Raw genomic sequence first — 16,301 nt, forward strand, 5'->3', positions numbered from 1 at the left:
GTTCAATCGATCCTACATTTTCTGACAAATTCTGTCGTGATTCCTCGATCCGATTTTAACTCTGCTTCCGCGGCGTGACGTATATCCCTTTTTTTCTTTTGCCAAGTTTTATTTAACCAATGTGACGAATCAAGCGTATCTTTACACGATCGGTCTGCTGCAAAATTCATGATAATTGTTTACGAAGCGGACGACCTCGCCAATTTCAATGGTCTTGAGATATTTTGTCAAGATGAACTTTCTGAACAACTTTTCTCTGTGCAAGTTATCATCGCTCGGCTGTAGTTGCCGAGATACTCGCAAACAACTTCACTTCGATTTACTTTACGATTACTCTTCGCTCTGGCAAAGACGGTCGTCTTTTATCCGGCGTTTATAACGAAACGTAATTAACGAATTACTCGTTCTCGATAATCATTTTCAAGTCACGTAAGAAAGAAGAACGAATGGATTATTATACATAATAATTATTGGGATTATTTTGGATAATCGTTATAAACTTAAGGTATTAAATAATAAGACAGATACGATTCGTATTAAGCTTTATATTATATTATTATCGTTATTCGAAGTTGAAAATACTTTAGCCGCGATACTGAAAGAGGCGACTATTCGATTATCAAAATCATACTTTCCTCGAGACGGGAACTTCTGCGAATATACCAGAAAGTAAAGCCGAACGATGGCAACACGTACGAGGAAAAGTTGCTCAGAGTGTCGTGACTTTTACAACATATTTCACGATATATTTCAAGATCATTGAAATCGGTGTAGTCGTGTGGATAATTAATAACGAAATAATAATCGATAATTTGTAAATAATTACCAAATTCGTTTCTTCTTGCAAAACCTTTGAATCGAATGCACGCCAAATGTAAGTAATTGAAAATTCGCAGGTGCAAAGACTCGCGATACGAGTGTTCGCATTAGACTGTTCTTTGAACTAGACTTTTAATCGAAGATTTTGTTACATCCACCAGCGCCAATGCCTACGACCGATTAGAAACGTCGGTCGAAATTCGTATAGCGTACGATTTGCACGATAATTCTTTCGCGTAATATGCTACACGCCAATTATACCACGATGATCGAGCGATTAAACAGTTTAGTTCGACGAAACGTTTATTTTAACGTCTAGTTACATTAGAAAGTAAGAAGAGCGTCTGTAGAAAGGTTTAATTATCTGAAATGTATATCAGAAAAAATCGTAGCAAACTAAGAAACTGGCATTTTCGAATACGATATGGAGTATGATATAATTGTAAATACTTGGCCCGTGATTACGCGAGACAAAGGATCACGCACCCTATCCACGGTCATCTTAATGGAAAGTACTTTGATGGTTAAAGTGCATGGGTCAGCGTCGAGTAGTGACATTACTCGTTATCGACGTTATTCATGCATCACCGCATGACGCACAGGAACCCGTCAGAATCCAATCACCGATCGTAATCGACGATAAATCAGATTTCCCTTCGCCTCGACCCCACTTCAACCAGCGAGCCGCATGCACGGTGGTGTACGGTTCTCTATCTGCGCGAAACCAGGCGTTTATATTCGCAGGCGTAAAATCAACCTAGCGACGTAACAGTAACACTCGGTGTATTGTTGTTTGGCGCGACAGCTTCGCGCCATTAGTTGTTTCAAACAGTGCTCAGAACTCGCTAAAAACCGATGAACAGGGCAATATACATGGATCGCTTTTCCTCGAGGGATTATTATTGACGGACTATTTGTTATTTTCGTAAACGGGTCGCGATAGAAACGTAATGGAAAAACAGCCACGTTGCGTGAGAATATAAATCGAAAGTTCCAAATGAAACGAGCTTATCGAAGCCTTCGTTTCGCGACAAATTGATTTCGAAAATTCACTAACTTGATTGCGAATCAAAACATATTGCGATCTTGCGAGTTCACGTATACGATCTGTGTAGTAACTGTAAATTGAATTAACACGTTCGCTGCCAGCTGGAAAATTTTGCGTGTTGCGCGTCAGTGACGCTTGCACGCGTGACAGCGGTCGTGTTAAATGGAATGTAGAAGCTGGAATGAGAACGCGAAGCTTCCACTGTTCGAAACTGTCGTTCGGTTTTCCGTGTCGTGGAACTTGGCAAGATAGAGCGACCGCCATATGTGCGTGCCATAAATTAGGTCCTTCTAGCTAAGTATGTACGTACTTAAGTACATACTATGTATCACGAGCCAGGCGGATCGACTGCTTCGCGAACGGGACGCAGAGGATGGGTATTCCTCATAAAGTCGTCAACCAGCGCAAACGTCCAAACAATATATATATATATACAGTGTGTCCGATTTATATCGAATCGCTTAAAAATCTAGAAGAACGCGAACGATACGAAAAAACGTTTCAGAGAAAAATTGAGCAACACGAAGGCGGAAATATCATACTCTTGCGTAGTTGATGTTGCGGTGACCCTGAAACCTTCTATAAAAGTGATATTACGATTCTTAAATGGATACTTCCATTTTTCATTACATACTTTCGCAGCTGACGTTCTGGCGTTTTCGAAACGTAATCTGCAAACTCGTGTTTTTCGCACCATTCGCTGACAAACTTTTAAATTGCACGGAACAGTACGAGGTCTGGAGCGGACCATTTTTTGGAAACATTAGAAAACTGGAATCTTGTGTTTCGACGATGCCGTATCAGTAGCAGCATTATGAAAAACATCTTTATGTGTCTCCGTGGTGTACATCGGATAACGTTAATGCCGGTAACGCGTTGAATTTTAATATTCATATAATAATGGGTGTCGCAAGAGACACGAGTCCGCAGACTTTTGAAAACGCTGAATATTAGTTAGAAGAGTATGCAACGAACAAACAAACGGAGGTATCTTTTACAGGAGGTTTCAGGATCACCGCAAGATCAAATACACAAGAGCACAGTATATCCTTCTCGATATCGTGCAATTTTTGTCCATAACGTTTATTTGTATCTGGCATGTTTTCCCAAATATTCGAATAGATTTTATCGGAATCTTAACCTTAGAAATTCACCTTATATACACAGTAGCTGATATAATTATACCGCTTCTTTCCGATGACAGACCATTGATCATGTACGTATCTCGACATTTTGAGTTATACTGACATATAATTTATCGCGCAGTTATAAAGACGTCGGATACGCAATACACGTTTCTCCGATGGTAGTTTTCCTTAACAACCCCGATCCTAAGGATTCGCTTCCCAATAGTCGATTTAGATCTATATATAATGTATATATAAACCGATCCTTATTGTACGATAAGTACATCTCCAAAATTGTTCTTCGTTCGCAATCGATACTCTAGTCTGGAGTAGACTATACTCGTAGTATGCGGTGTATATATATATATACGATATACATATTGCGCGTTTGTAATAGAATTAGAATTCCAATATTTTCGTATTATTATTCAAGCGATGAATATAAAGTTATCAAGAGATATTTGTTACTTCTCGGAAATTATATAACGTTTTCCTATTCTGATCTATTCAAGCTTGCCTATGTAAAGTTGTTACGTTTCGGATTATAAAGTTTGTACAGTAAACAAAGTATATTTACCTGCTTGCCTGCAGGCAAAAGTGTTTCATTTTAGATTATAAAGTTACACAGTAGTGCCTGTCAGTAAGTAAAGGTGTTTCATCTGAGATTATAAAGTTATACAATGAACAAAGTATAATGACAGTAGTGTTCGTGTTGGTTAATGAGTTAAAAGCTCGCATAACGTCGATTATTAATAGATCTGTGCGTTAATTCTACGAGGAATTTATTTCGCCAGCCTGAAAGGTAAAGAATAAAAGGATCGTGCGTGTAACGAAATAAAGGAGAAACAAAGCGTAACGTTATATAAAATAACGCCGCAGTTTTTGTCACTTCGTCGCTATGTATGTACCATATACATATGTAGTTAGTTTGAAACTCAATAATGTACGAAAGTTTTTTCTACGTTGATCATAGTACGCGGTACCTATACTTTTCAATTATCGATATTCTCGTTGAGAGTAATCATAAATGGAAATGTCGAGATGCGCCATGTTCTCTGGAAAATCAGAATAGCATGAACGGTCAAGGGCGATTTCAATGAAACATGATTTTCCAATTATCTACAAATGAAATTAATTCGCAATGTATTTTAAAGGAGAATGGAATTGGACAAATGAATAATTATTCGATCTAAATTATCGTATAATTCCCTTTGTTACCAGCCTGCTTTCTAATATTTTCATATGGACTCTAATTTTCTGGTTTGTTGAATAATTAAAGGATATTTAAATTCCTACACATTTTCAAATCTAGATCCGCTATTCTCGAAAGTTGGGTTAAGAATTCGCGTGGTAGTAGTAGGTAACAGGTACTCGGGTTTCATTTAACTGAAAACAAAGGAAAAGGATTTTTCCTTGGCCTCAAACTGCGAGTTTCCAACGTATCTCTGGCTTTTGTTGGCGAGCTGGATACGTTCGTTTAAAAATATGCTTGGTTTTACCGCTCTCACAAGGATACCGTTGGTTGTCATGCAGCATTAAAAATAGGATAGAAGTCTTACCTCGACGTGATAAAAAATGCTAAACTTACGTTATAATAAAGCTCGAAGTTATGCTTTCTTTTGTACCGTAACTTGATAATTGCATTGTAATTACCAACTAACTTATTCAACTTCTGGTTATCCTTATTATATCTAGGTTATTCTTATTACAAAGATACATACCCGATATCTTTTTATATTTTTTACTGTCCTATGTATGTACGACGATATACGACGCGATAAAAGTGGCCGAGAAATAACGAAATCGACGAGAAGGGACGATAAAGCAATTTTCTTGAAAAATGTTCCAATGATTTTATAATTGCTTTCAATATATACATATATAGTATATTAAAATAAGGAAGGGAAATAACTAAAAAGTTTATTTTGTTCGGTTGGAAGGAAGTTTAAAAATGAGGTGAAGGGAAAGAGAACGATTTTCAAATTGCGTTTCAGGAGAAAATATCGTGAAGGAAAGGCTGTTTACGCTTTCTTATCATTAATTTCGACGGTGACAAAACAAACACACCGTAGGACGGTAACGCAGTGTATTTCTGCATTGTTCTCAGGCAGCACGTAACAACCGCTGTCTTGCTACAATTAATTTCCCCCAACGACATTCGAGGTATCAATTCTCCGTTTTCAACACGAAGAATAAACGTTTCGCCGATAAGCCATCTATTTTCCAAGGTTACCGCGTGTTCCGTGTTCTAATTATATCTGACCGAAAGTTAAATTGAACCGTGAAAAATTTTTTTGTCGTGAAAAATTACCGGCTCAGTGTCCGTTCTTGGGTAATTGAGTTCGATAGAAACTCATAGCGTGGACGAAGATTATCGCGGATCGGTTAAATGTTTTCGCGTCAGGAGCTTTGTCCAAAGTTGATCCCTGTCCTATCTTTGTCTCGTTATCCGCCTCTTTCTCTCTTGTTTTTTTTTTCTCTCTGGTTGATTTTTTTCGTCCTCGGCGACAAAATGCGATTTCGCACGATTGAATGTAATACGAAATTCGGCGGACAAAGCGCATCGAATCTGGGAAAGATTTTCTCGATAATTCCGCGCCGAATTTACCAATGCGTACAATCATAAATTCTATTTCTGTTCCGTTTCGCTTCATCCGATAAATATTAAGTTCGTTTTTGTAGAATTATTCGAGCGTAACAGTAAAAGATTATGAGAATTTATCGTCACTGGTATGTACTGGTATTGGGATGTCCCAATCACGATTAATTTATCGTTTCACGAAATTTACTCGTCCCTTGCTTTTCAGTTCCGTAATTGCTCCACTAACGCCTTTTCCCTCCCACGAATCGATATCCATATGGGTTCGAAATTCCAAAAATGTTACGAAATGCAACGATTTTCGTGGCTGTCGCAACATCTGCCAGAATTCCAAACGAGTCACGTAAAGATCGTTCTTGGTTCGTTTGCAGGTTTCGTGGATCAGGAAACGAGATCTGCACATTCTCACCGTAGGAATCTTAACCTACACGAACGACCAGCGTTTCCAGTCGTTACACAGAGACGGATCTGACGAATGGACCTTGAGGATTAGTTCGCCGCAAGTTCGCGATAGCGGAACATACGAGTGTCAGGTTTCAACCGAATCGAAAATCAGCCAAGCTTTTAACTTGAGCGTCGTAGGTTAGTACACGCTTGACACATATTCCTCATTTATAGCGTATAAATTCTCTTATTGATTAAGGGAACGCGACAAAGTTACTTCGATAAACGTTTCTCCGTACGCGTTATCCTTGCAATTGACATAATAACTGGTTATTACGTTGTCGTTACGTTAAAAAGAAGTTTCAGTTTGAACGCGGCAAGCGTACGTCAATGCCGGTAAAATCGTATATTAATATTTCATACGAACGCTTTGTCGTTTATTTCACGAAGGATCGGCGAACGAATGAAATGGGAGTTTAACGTGTCGCCGACAATGTCACCACGTAATACGTTTACAAGCTGTTTGAAAATGCAGCGATCTAACGTCGATTCGATTATGTTGTTAGTGTCGAAGGCAAAGATCAACGGTAACTCGGAGCTGTACATCAAGAGCGGAAGCGACATCAATCTGACCTGCATAGTATTGCAGACACCTGAGCCGCCGTCATTCATTTATTGGTAAGTTTAATTGGACTTTCGCGAATTCGATTTACTCGGGAACATAAATGCCGTGAATTCGCACGATGGCGTCGCGTCGCCGCGTAACACGAACGAACATTCGTGAATGAGGGCCCCTCATGATTCATCGAGACGGTTCTCGATTACATGCTAAAATGAACGTAGAACACCGCTGATGCTGATTGGCAGATGGAAAATCGTCGTTGAATCGGAATTGCTTCCTTTCTTCTCGTTGCTTTCTCTGTTGATTGAACGGTTGAATGATCGAACTGTGAAAAGTTCATTGTTTGATAAAGAATGGTGAAGCAAAAGAGGCCGAAAGTGGATCAAGGATTACAAACTTCAGTGTAAATTTAGAGCGCTTTAATTACCGATTTCATTTCGAACGAGGGCGTTTTGTAATATTCCTAGATTTTTTCTTTTTTTTTTTTAATTTTTTATTTTATTTTAGTTCGTTACATTTCCGCTTTCTCTCCTATTTTTTCCTCGCCGCATTGATTTTTCAAGTTCACTGTATTCGTTGTCGCGTTTTATCAGCATTTATTAATATCAGTAACGCTCAGAAATGAGAGAACTACGCGTACGATGGAAATAAAATGAGAAAATTCGGTTTTATTTTGATCCAAGTTCCAATTTATACGTTGCTTCGTATCTGTTTTATTTCAAAACCAAACATATATGTACGTATATGTATGTATTATCGTGTTGTTAGAATATAATGCGTTCCACTTAAATGGTCGCGCATCTTTTTAAAAGAGAAATTTTCAGGAAACGCACTGGCAGTAACGCCGTATAATTACGAAATTAATATGCAGTTTACTCACTGTGAAATTTATTATAGTATAATATTACCATGAATTTCCAACGATTATTTTCGATATACATATATTACGCTGAAACAAATTACCTTTCCATATAATAATATTTATAATGGAATTCACGACTAACAAAGTATTACCTTTCCTCGTAAATCGTCGAATTACAAGATTACATAATCGAAAGCTAAATAAATTTCATTTCGTTCTTACGATGTAATTATTGGAATCTTTGTATAAACCGTGGAAAATCTCTGTATGTTTACGCATATAAGAGGAAAGTTTTCTGACGTAGCTAAAGCATCGATTGACATTTTCAAACGATTTTAATTAACAAGATGTTATTACATTTGCAGGTACAAGGGTGATCACGTGGTAAATTACAGTCAAAGGGGAGGTATCAACGTAGTCACTGAGAAGCAAACGCGAACGTCGCGTCTCTTGATATCAAAGGCGTTACCTGCTGATTCTGGAAATTACACATGTGCCCCGTCTGCGGCCGAGTCAGCCAGTGTTCTAGTCCACGTACTCAATGGTGGGTGAGTCGGAATAATAAAAATTTCCCGGAGAAATCGTTTTCCTCGAACGTAAATTCTTCGGCTAACGAAACCGCCGCAGCGGTCAAATTTATAGCGAGTTTCATAAGAATGTTGAAAGATATTTTTATTCCACCTTAAACGATCATACGAAGCAATTTTGTCGAACGAATCGAATTAAAGAATAGAAGGAAACAGTAGTTGATTTACTCCGTTGTATCGAATATACGTATGACGTACGATAATTATCCTTCGATCGAAATTAATACACGACAACGAATTACCATTAACATATCTGTAACACGGTATGTTCGAAATCGATATTGTCAGAGGTTTAAAATCCGAAAGAACGATGAGACGTTTTACGAATTATCGCGCAATACCAGTTCCCTGTATTTCGAGTTATTTTTAAGCCCGTCGTTGAAACCAGCCGAATGATAAAATATATCGTTTGTTTATGTTCGTTTCGTTTGAACAAATCAAATTTTTCAAACGCGTAGTATCTCCTTGGCCATTGTAGGTAATACGGAGAAATATTAATTCTAAGGTGATAAATTTACTTTCGGACAGGGTACGTTCTATATTTCGCGTACCGTGAATCACATTTTGTATATTGCGAAACCACATTATATTCTCGTGACACCTTTAAATGTGCCCATATCGGGATTTTCGATGAAAATGTAGAATATTACCGTGATGCTATTCGAGTAGGAATTGCGAAACGAATCCTTGAATAGCTTGGAAGCAGGACTTGGAGAACGTCATAAATTCTCGAGATGAAATCGGGCCACAGATAAACTAAACGGCGAAGGTTGTAAAAAGGGGCGGCAGAATGCAGGCGTCAGTATCATCAGCTTCTGGCATCACGCGTGCTCTATGGGAGGCAATAAACTCAATACCACTGTCATATGTCCAAAGTAGAAACCTAGCGGACCATTGTCCTTTTAGGTATTCGAAAGAATCGCGTAAATGTATAAATATACTGGCGTAGTATAGCAACAGAAACGTTTCAACAGCTTTCTGTAATAAGAGAAAAAATAAAATTGGAAGTGCCTGTTCTGTTTCCCGATATGACAATAGTACTTTTCCTTCTACGTGAGATACACGCAAAGAATAAAAAGAAGTTACGAAAAGATCAACGTGGAAACTTCCTTGTGTAATTATTATTTTCGAAGGAAAATGATTCGAATAATCCTCGTTTTCTCGCAAATACATTTTAACATATGGCGGAGCCATTGTCGCGTGAAATAGTCGATCAACTAAATTTTATCGAAAGGTTTCTCCGTTTTGTATCAGTTTTCGCATTTGTAGGCTGAACGTTAGAAATCTGAAAAGTCGTAAACGAGTCAGTTGGTCAGAATAGGGTTGGGATTCTAACGAGCGAGTTTCGCGAGGAGGATAAGAGTCTCGAGAAAGCAACGACAGAGCACCAGAATTTAACGAGAGTTCATAATTTAGAGAAGTTCTGTTATAAAGCAACGCACACAAAACGAAGTGCATTTCTTCAATTTTGCGTAAATAATGCAAGTCACTACTTTACGATATGATATTCGAAAAATGTATTTGATGCTTTGACCCATCCGGAATAATAATACTAATAATTATCATCACAATGTATCTATTGTATCCATATCCATTTTCCGTATAAATACCGAATAAGAATTGTTGGCTTAAAAGATTCTTTTGATTGTTAGTATAGTATTGTGTGTATCAGATTGTGTACACAGTGGTTATAATATCATTTATAATATTATTTCTCACGTTTCGTTATTTGGTAAAATCTAACTGGTAAATCTCTCTCTACTCATATTGTCGTCGCTAAAATCCACATAGGTACAGTTGATACGACGTTAAAATCTATATAAAAAAAAAAACAGATAATATTTTAGTTTGACAATTTAGTTTTCTAGTCTCAATGGAAATGTAGCAGAGTGCGTATCACTCGAAACATTGTATTATAATATAAATAATCGCTTTCTATCAATCGTTGAGAAGCTTTTGAGAAGCTTTCTCACAGATTTGGCAAAGCCGTGATCATCCTCCTTTCTTCCTTTCTACTTTCCTCCTCGTTTTCCACCGTCGTTTGAATATTCATAGGTTAAGAGGTTAACCAATGAACCAATTAAAAATCCGACGAATAATTTTCTTCTGCTTAAAGTCGTAGCCTGCATTTCATCTTTGTTAAAGAATCGGATGTGAAGAACGAAATCCAATGGAGAGACGAGTCCATTAGGAACTTTTAAGAAGAGCGCTGAATTTTTGTCTAAATCCAGAAACGTTCCAACTTTAATTCGGTAAAACCGTCCGTGAAAGAAGATCAATCCCACTTCGCGTTGTGCACGTATATTGCACATGTGATATTATAGCGAATAGCCTTTTTAAAATACTAGACACGCGAATCTACTTCAGCGTACGATAACGCGAATTTATTGTGCTGAAACTTTAGGCCATCTACCAAACGTAGATGTTTCGTTCGTTTAGGAGCGAATTTTATGATATCGAATATTATTTAACTCTGTCGTGAAAAATATTTCATCCAAATATTATTTTTCTCTGGTAATCCCCATAACAACGATAATCTATTTTTCATTTTTCACCGAGAACACGTAGCTTCATCGGATCAACAGTATCTATCATGTAACAATAAGTATATCTGTCAAGATAGCATTACGTGAAAATCTCTTCTAAATGATCGTAGAAGGTTGGGCAGAGTTGGATGTATATTTACGTTGTTTCTGGTAGCTGTACACAAATTTAAATATCAAGCTACGAAGCACGCAAACGTACGAAACATGTATACCAACGATCGCCACGTTAAAATGATCGTGTGGAGCGGTGTTAATATCTTTCCACACTTTTTCAGCTTCACTTTCGACCTGCTTTTGCCGCTGTGGAATACATTAGTGCCTTTAGAAATGTTTTCATCTATGTAAAGACTGATTCACGCTGCATAGCAAATAGTTGCTCTTTTTTCTCTAGAGGACGCTTGTAAAAAGTACAATTCAATGGAGATTAGTGTCCTCGTACGTTATGTTACATTCTTCGATGCACAAGGCACAGTGGAGTATAAAGGAAATACTATAGCAACTATAGGATTCGATGCTGTGCTTATCGTTATTAATTTTCAAAATACAATTGACAAAAAAAAAAAAAAAAAAAAAAGAAAGAAAGAAAATGTAACATGGAAACTTCAACAGCGAAAAATCCAACTCTCTCGATCGAAAAATAATGCATGATTCTATATGGTCGATCGCGAATTGTTGGAAAGGCTGTTTAGTGGAATAGTCTCATGTCACACGGCACAATGACTAACTCATTGGCAGATTTTATCTGAGAGAAACATCGATGTTCCGTTTTACCCGCTCGTTTCATTTTACTCCACTCTCCCCTATATTTAGCGTTGGAGTGCATTTTATAGCAAGCGGAATATCGATGTTCCCATCGTTGAAATGTCAATGGATGAAAATAAGAAAAGTGAAATCGAATTCGAAAAGGAAATATCGGTTTACCGAAGATTTGTTTCTTCTCCATATAATACTAATTATATATATGTATTACATATACGTAAGTATATATACCGTGAAACGACCAACTATGGTTTTATAGTAATAGCAACCGCGTGAGGATAATAGTCCTAGATAATATCTCTTGTTGCGTTTTAACGCTGACTCTCTTCGGGAAGACGCATTTCCTATCGAAACAATGCCGGGGAATGGATTAAAACACGCGCGGCGAGTTAATGCGCGTAGCCGTTGCAACTTGCGAGTTGGAATTACGTCAGTTCTCTGACGTTTCATATCGCACCGCTATGTATAACTAGTTTACAGAGTGTGTGTACAATTTCATCCGTTCTCTGTCAAAACCTATTAACTGGCAATCTGGATCGAAATTAGGCGTTGCACACGCGTGGAAGGTTTATTTGATCCAATCAAGCGTCTCGTAGGATTTCCATTCACATCGAGTTGTTCGTACGAGTTTAATAGCGCGATAATCCACGGAATTGCGCAGAAACTATCGCGAGTTCCTAGCACTTAGCATTGTCGGCTGTATATGCATTTTTGATATCTTTTAATGCCTCTATCCGCTTATGTCTCATCCTCGATACGATGAAATGGTGGGATTTATACTAGGGGTTTCTCGATATATTTCGATAAAATCGGAACAGCGGATCGATTCATGACGCGATAATTGTCGATGATACTACACGTAACACGACGTAACTCAGTGTTTCTTTTACGCTTATGTTTCTTTTTAACTCGCGTATCCTTTCCCTTTGATTTTACTTCGCAACTCCCTTTATTCACACTTTCTTCCCCTTCTCCCTCCCTTCTTTACAAACTCTGCTTCTTCAGGCGCACCTTATCAACATTCCTAGGTAACACGCAGTCACGTCCATCCAAGACTTTCAGGTGTCTGCATATTTTTCTTTTACTCCGTTCGAAACTATATCGCTCTCGCATGAACATTCGTACGAAATTCTCGTTTTCGTGTTCGTTCATATATCCACAGCGTAATATTTTAGTATCGAGATGGTATCGATACTGCTGTTCGTCAAATCGTTTGATCAAGTTCCCTCTTAATTTGTACAGTTACCCGGTGAAATCTAATACCGCTGTAGGATAGATACTAAAATTTTCCACATCTATTTTCGCTTGATACAACTGGGCTTGCCCGTGGAAGACACGTTCGAAGCGTCGGAGCTCAGATCGCATCTCCTACTCTATCGTTTGCTGGTATTGTGCAAGCGAAGGCAAACGACGTTTACGTGTAGTTGATTAAACGTAAAACACAATAATTTGTTTTCCGTGGTTCACTCCGCGTACAAAGTAAAAGTTTAACAACGAGACGCGATCGAGAGTTGAACGTCGGGAAAAGTGTGTAAATGAGATTTTCAACTATTTCGATATTCCCACTAATCCCTGCAACATTGCCCACCGATACGTTTTACTCGTCAGAAACGTTGCGTTAAATTCTACCAGAAATGATTTCCACTCGAGGAAGAATTAATTCTCCACCTATGAATCGTTACAATGAAGTTAATTTACGGTGTATAGTATTCCGAGAGAGATTCTACGTGCAGCAGAAGAATTATTCAAATTGCTTTACACGAAAGTTTCATAGCAGATGCGATCAGACCGTGCGTGACTCGAAGCTTTCTGCGCTGACATTTTTTGCACTGTATGTGCAAGAATTATTACATTACTGGTAGCCGAGCTTTTTTATATGGCCAGTAACAAGTCAGAGGTATCATACGGCCGTATTTCGTGTCCATTCAAACAGTTTTCATGCGGAAAAATCATTTACTGTTTCATGCCCTAGTAAAGAGTATTGTTACAGCTGGGATTTATTTAGCGCGGGAAACATTGAATTTCAACGCGAAACAGCACGCACCTGGCGTAACTAAAACAGGCAAATTGCGTACGTTAGTAGCATCGATACAATGAAAGAGTAATCCGCGTTCGTTCGTCCAATCTGCCGAATTTTGGAAACTAAATTTTCGTCGCTTCGTTACAGCATAGAATTTATTATTAGAAGGACAGTCTATTTTCTGCCGTTGGAAGGTAATCGTTTAACCGTTAATAATCATTCGCCCGATAGAGCTGTTAAAATCAGCTGTTTTTTTAGAAATCGAAGGTTAAACACAGGATAGTTGGAGCAGCAACGTGATATTCCGAATTATGGGATATACAGCGAAGTTGCCATCGAAAGTGATAAAAGCGAACAGTTTTGGAATGAGGTCACCGCGAGGGATCAAACTGATGATAGCACAGCGCAATTTAGCGTAAACTGTATTTTATCGAAGTCGATAAAATCGAATATAACCTCCAATGGAATAATACAAGCGATCAGCAGCTATTAAATAATAATTCCCCGTGAATAATTGACACGGCAATAATGCACGTCGGGGCAATGTGTAATAGATTATACAACAAACGATTGTGTACATACGATTAAATGTATCCTGATAACGGTGCGGTTAAACATTAAAAATTTTATAATCGTTCTAATCTAACTCGATTGTCGTATATACCGGACGATTCGTCGTTTAATGGGCGCATTCGTAGCATTCTTTGCTCTTTCATTGAAACGTTTCTAAAGCAATAATTTTGTCCAGAAAGCTGATAAAAAGTGCGACGATTTCTAGATAAATCAACGAATATATACTACTATAGATGGAATGAAGTAAAAATTTCGAATTAATCAATTTAATCCTTGACAAATGGAATAGGTTTGTTAAACGTGAACTGATTGGTTCACGTTCGATGTTTGTCGAGCTTACCTTGAAATCTCCACGAACAATACGAAATACGTTTCAACAACGAGAAATGAGACAAACAATTAAGCAGATACATTCATCATGCTGGCTGTCTGTTGGATCCTTCAAATCCGCATTTTTCAAGTTGGAATTTAATACAACGGCAGAATATGAACGTGCATTTATTATCGTATAAACATATACGCTGACATGGAAATAATAACGTGCAATTTATCAACGGAATCGCGCGCGCAACCACCCAGTAAATGTCGATACATCTGCGCGAGCTCGGTTAACTTTACAACGATTTGAAACGATGCCAAATTTTTTCAGGAATCGGCAGGCGTACCACTATAAATTACTCTGGTCTCTCGTTTCACGTGGACATCAATTATCAGTTATAGCCTCTGAATCGTGTTAAAAATATTAACTTTGCGGATATATCGATAGCATCACCCCAGGACGATCAACATCATCGTGATATTATTCAAAAAGTTGTAGCAATTTTTACCGATCGAAGTGTATCGAAAGTAAATTAGTTTGGTACAAAAGATACAGACAGACAGACAGACAGACAGATTGGCGAAATTGAAGTCTGACGGAAAATGGCGGAAATAGCGTTTCAAATAAAAGTAAGTTATTTTACTATTGCACGTCTCTTCGGTACAAACAGAAAAAAGGATGTAAAAAAAAAAGGTAGACAAATTGGTTTTGTAGGAGTTAAACTTGAACGAACGAGGCTACTTTGCTAAATCAGTTACATGCTATGCCAAAGTTACTTTGAAGAAACGTATAAAATCCATTTTCAGACACATACACGGCACAAGGTAAATTAAAAGCACGATAATTGAAAAAGTTGGGAATTACTTCTTGGTATGCATGTGCAAATCACGAGTTAAGTTCGTTCAAGGAACACAACGGCGACTGATAAGAAACCATGTGCAAGAATTATTTATTATCGCTATCTACAACTTGAATTATATGGTAATATAAAAACAGAAATGCTATCGGATCGTCCGTGTCCTACAAACTCGGTAACCGTAAGCTTGCGTTATTTGCCTTGCCCAATGAGAAACTCGTTTTCGAATATATTTATTCGCCTTTTTCAAAAATGAGGAAAACCTTCGATCGACAGCGTTTTATGTACGAGCTCGATGAAAGCGTCTACATAGCAGAGAAAAGCCAACTTCCTATCGTATAGGTGAACTTGATTTTTTAATACAGCAGCGTAAAAGAAGTTTCGCGGAACCGTACGAAAGGCATCGTCAAAAGTTAACGGTCTTCCATGGCGTAACGACGAGCCGAGATTTATTGTGCTCCGTCCCGCAGAAAACGAAGAGCTATGAAATAGAAGAAGAGTTCTTGTTCAAATCCTGTCGTACTCTGGTTTCGTCGATATACCGAGAAGATTACGCTCGAGACTCAGATTCCGTTAAAAGAATAATGTTTCCTCGTTTCTCGTATTATTATTTCAAATTCACAGGGCCAAATGGCATCCGATTGGAATGTTTTATCGATATCTCACGAGTACCGTGGCTGTAATTTTATCGGAAATTGTACCGAAACAAATGTTAGAAAGACGTAGGTAATTGTTTCGAATTATTTGTACGAGTGGCATCATGCGATACGAAAAAAGCAAATAATTACGATTCATAGTAATAACTAGGGTGTTCGTATCGATCGGTACTTCTCTTCCATTTATCTTCGCTCAAATTGTACATCCGCAAGCTTTTCACTTTAGTTTCTCGTGTATCGGTTCTATCCTTCTACCTGCGAAGAGTGGCTACGCGTAACAAGCACAATTTTCACGGTGATTTGTGCTTAATTACCGAGCGTTTTATAGGGTCGTAGTTTAACCTCTTTTATCTTTAATCCGTTTTACATGAACTTCCAACCTCCAATTAACCGCGCAAGCGCGTTTATTGACAGTTAATAAGCCTACGACAGGCCAGGCTTAAACTGCTGTTCATAACCATGTTATTTAGAACATATTATATGTATACATGGCGTTGTGTGTGTACCTTTGCCGATAGAAATTA

The 16,301-nt window shown here is 38.0% G+C and overlaps 1 protein-coding gene across 7 annotated transcripts in view; it reads left to right on the forward strand.

The window, feature by feature from the left end:
* The window catches only part of LOC139993740 (hemicentin-2), a 258,897-nt gene that overhangs the window by 212,788 nt on the left and 29,808 nt on the right, over nucleotides 1-16,301 (forward strand). For 6 of the 7 annotated variants that reach the window (XM_072015742.1, XM_072015746.1, XM_072015743.1 and 3 more), the window contains 3 exons: nucleotides 5,965-6,175; nucleotides 6,544-6,655; nucleotides 7,827-8,009. In XM_072015742.1, the coding sequence (XP_071871843.1) occupies nucleotides 5,965-6,175; nucleotides 6,544-6,655; nucleotides 7,827-8,009 (506 nt within the window). The remainder of the gene's footprint in view (nucleotides 1-5,964; nucleotides 6,176-6,543; nucleotides 6,656-7,826; nucleotides 8,010-16,301) is intronic. The other variant, XM_072015748.1, reaches the window with a different exon arrangement.

This window comes from Bombus fervidus, chromosome 13 (genome assembly GCF_041682495.2).
Source record: "Bombus fervidus isolate BK054 chromosome 13, iyBomFerv1, whole genome shotgun sequence".
NCBI classification, from domain to species: Eukaryota; Metazoa; Arthropoda; class Insecta; order Hymenoptera; family Apidae; genus Bombus; species Bombus fervidus.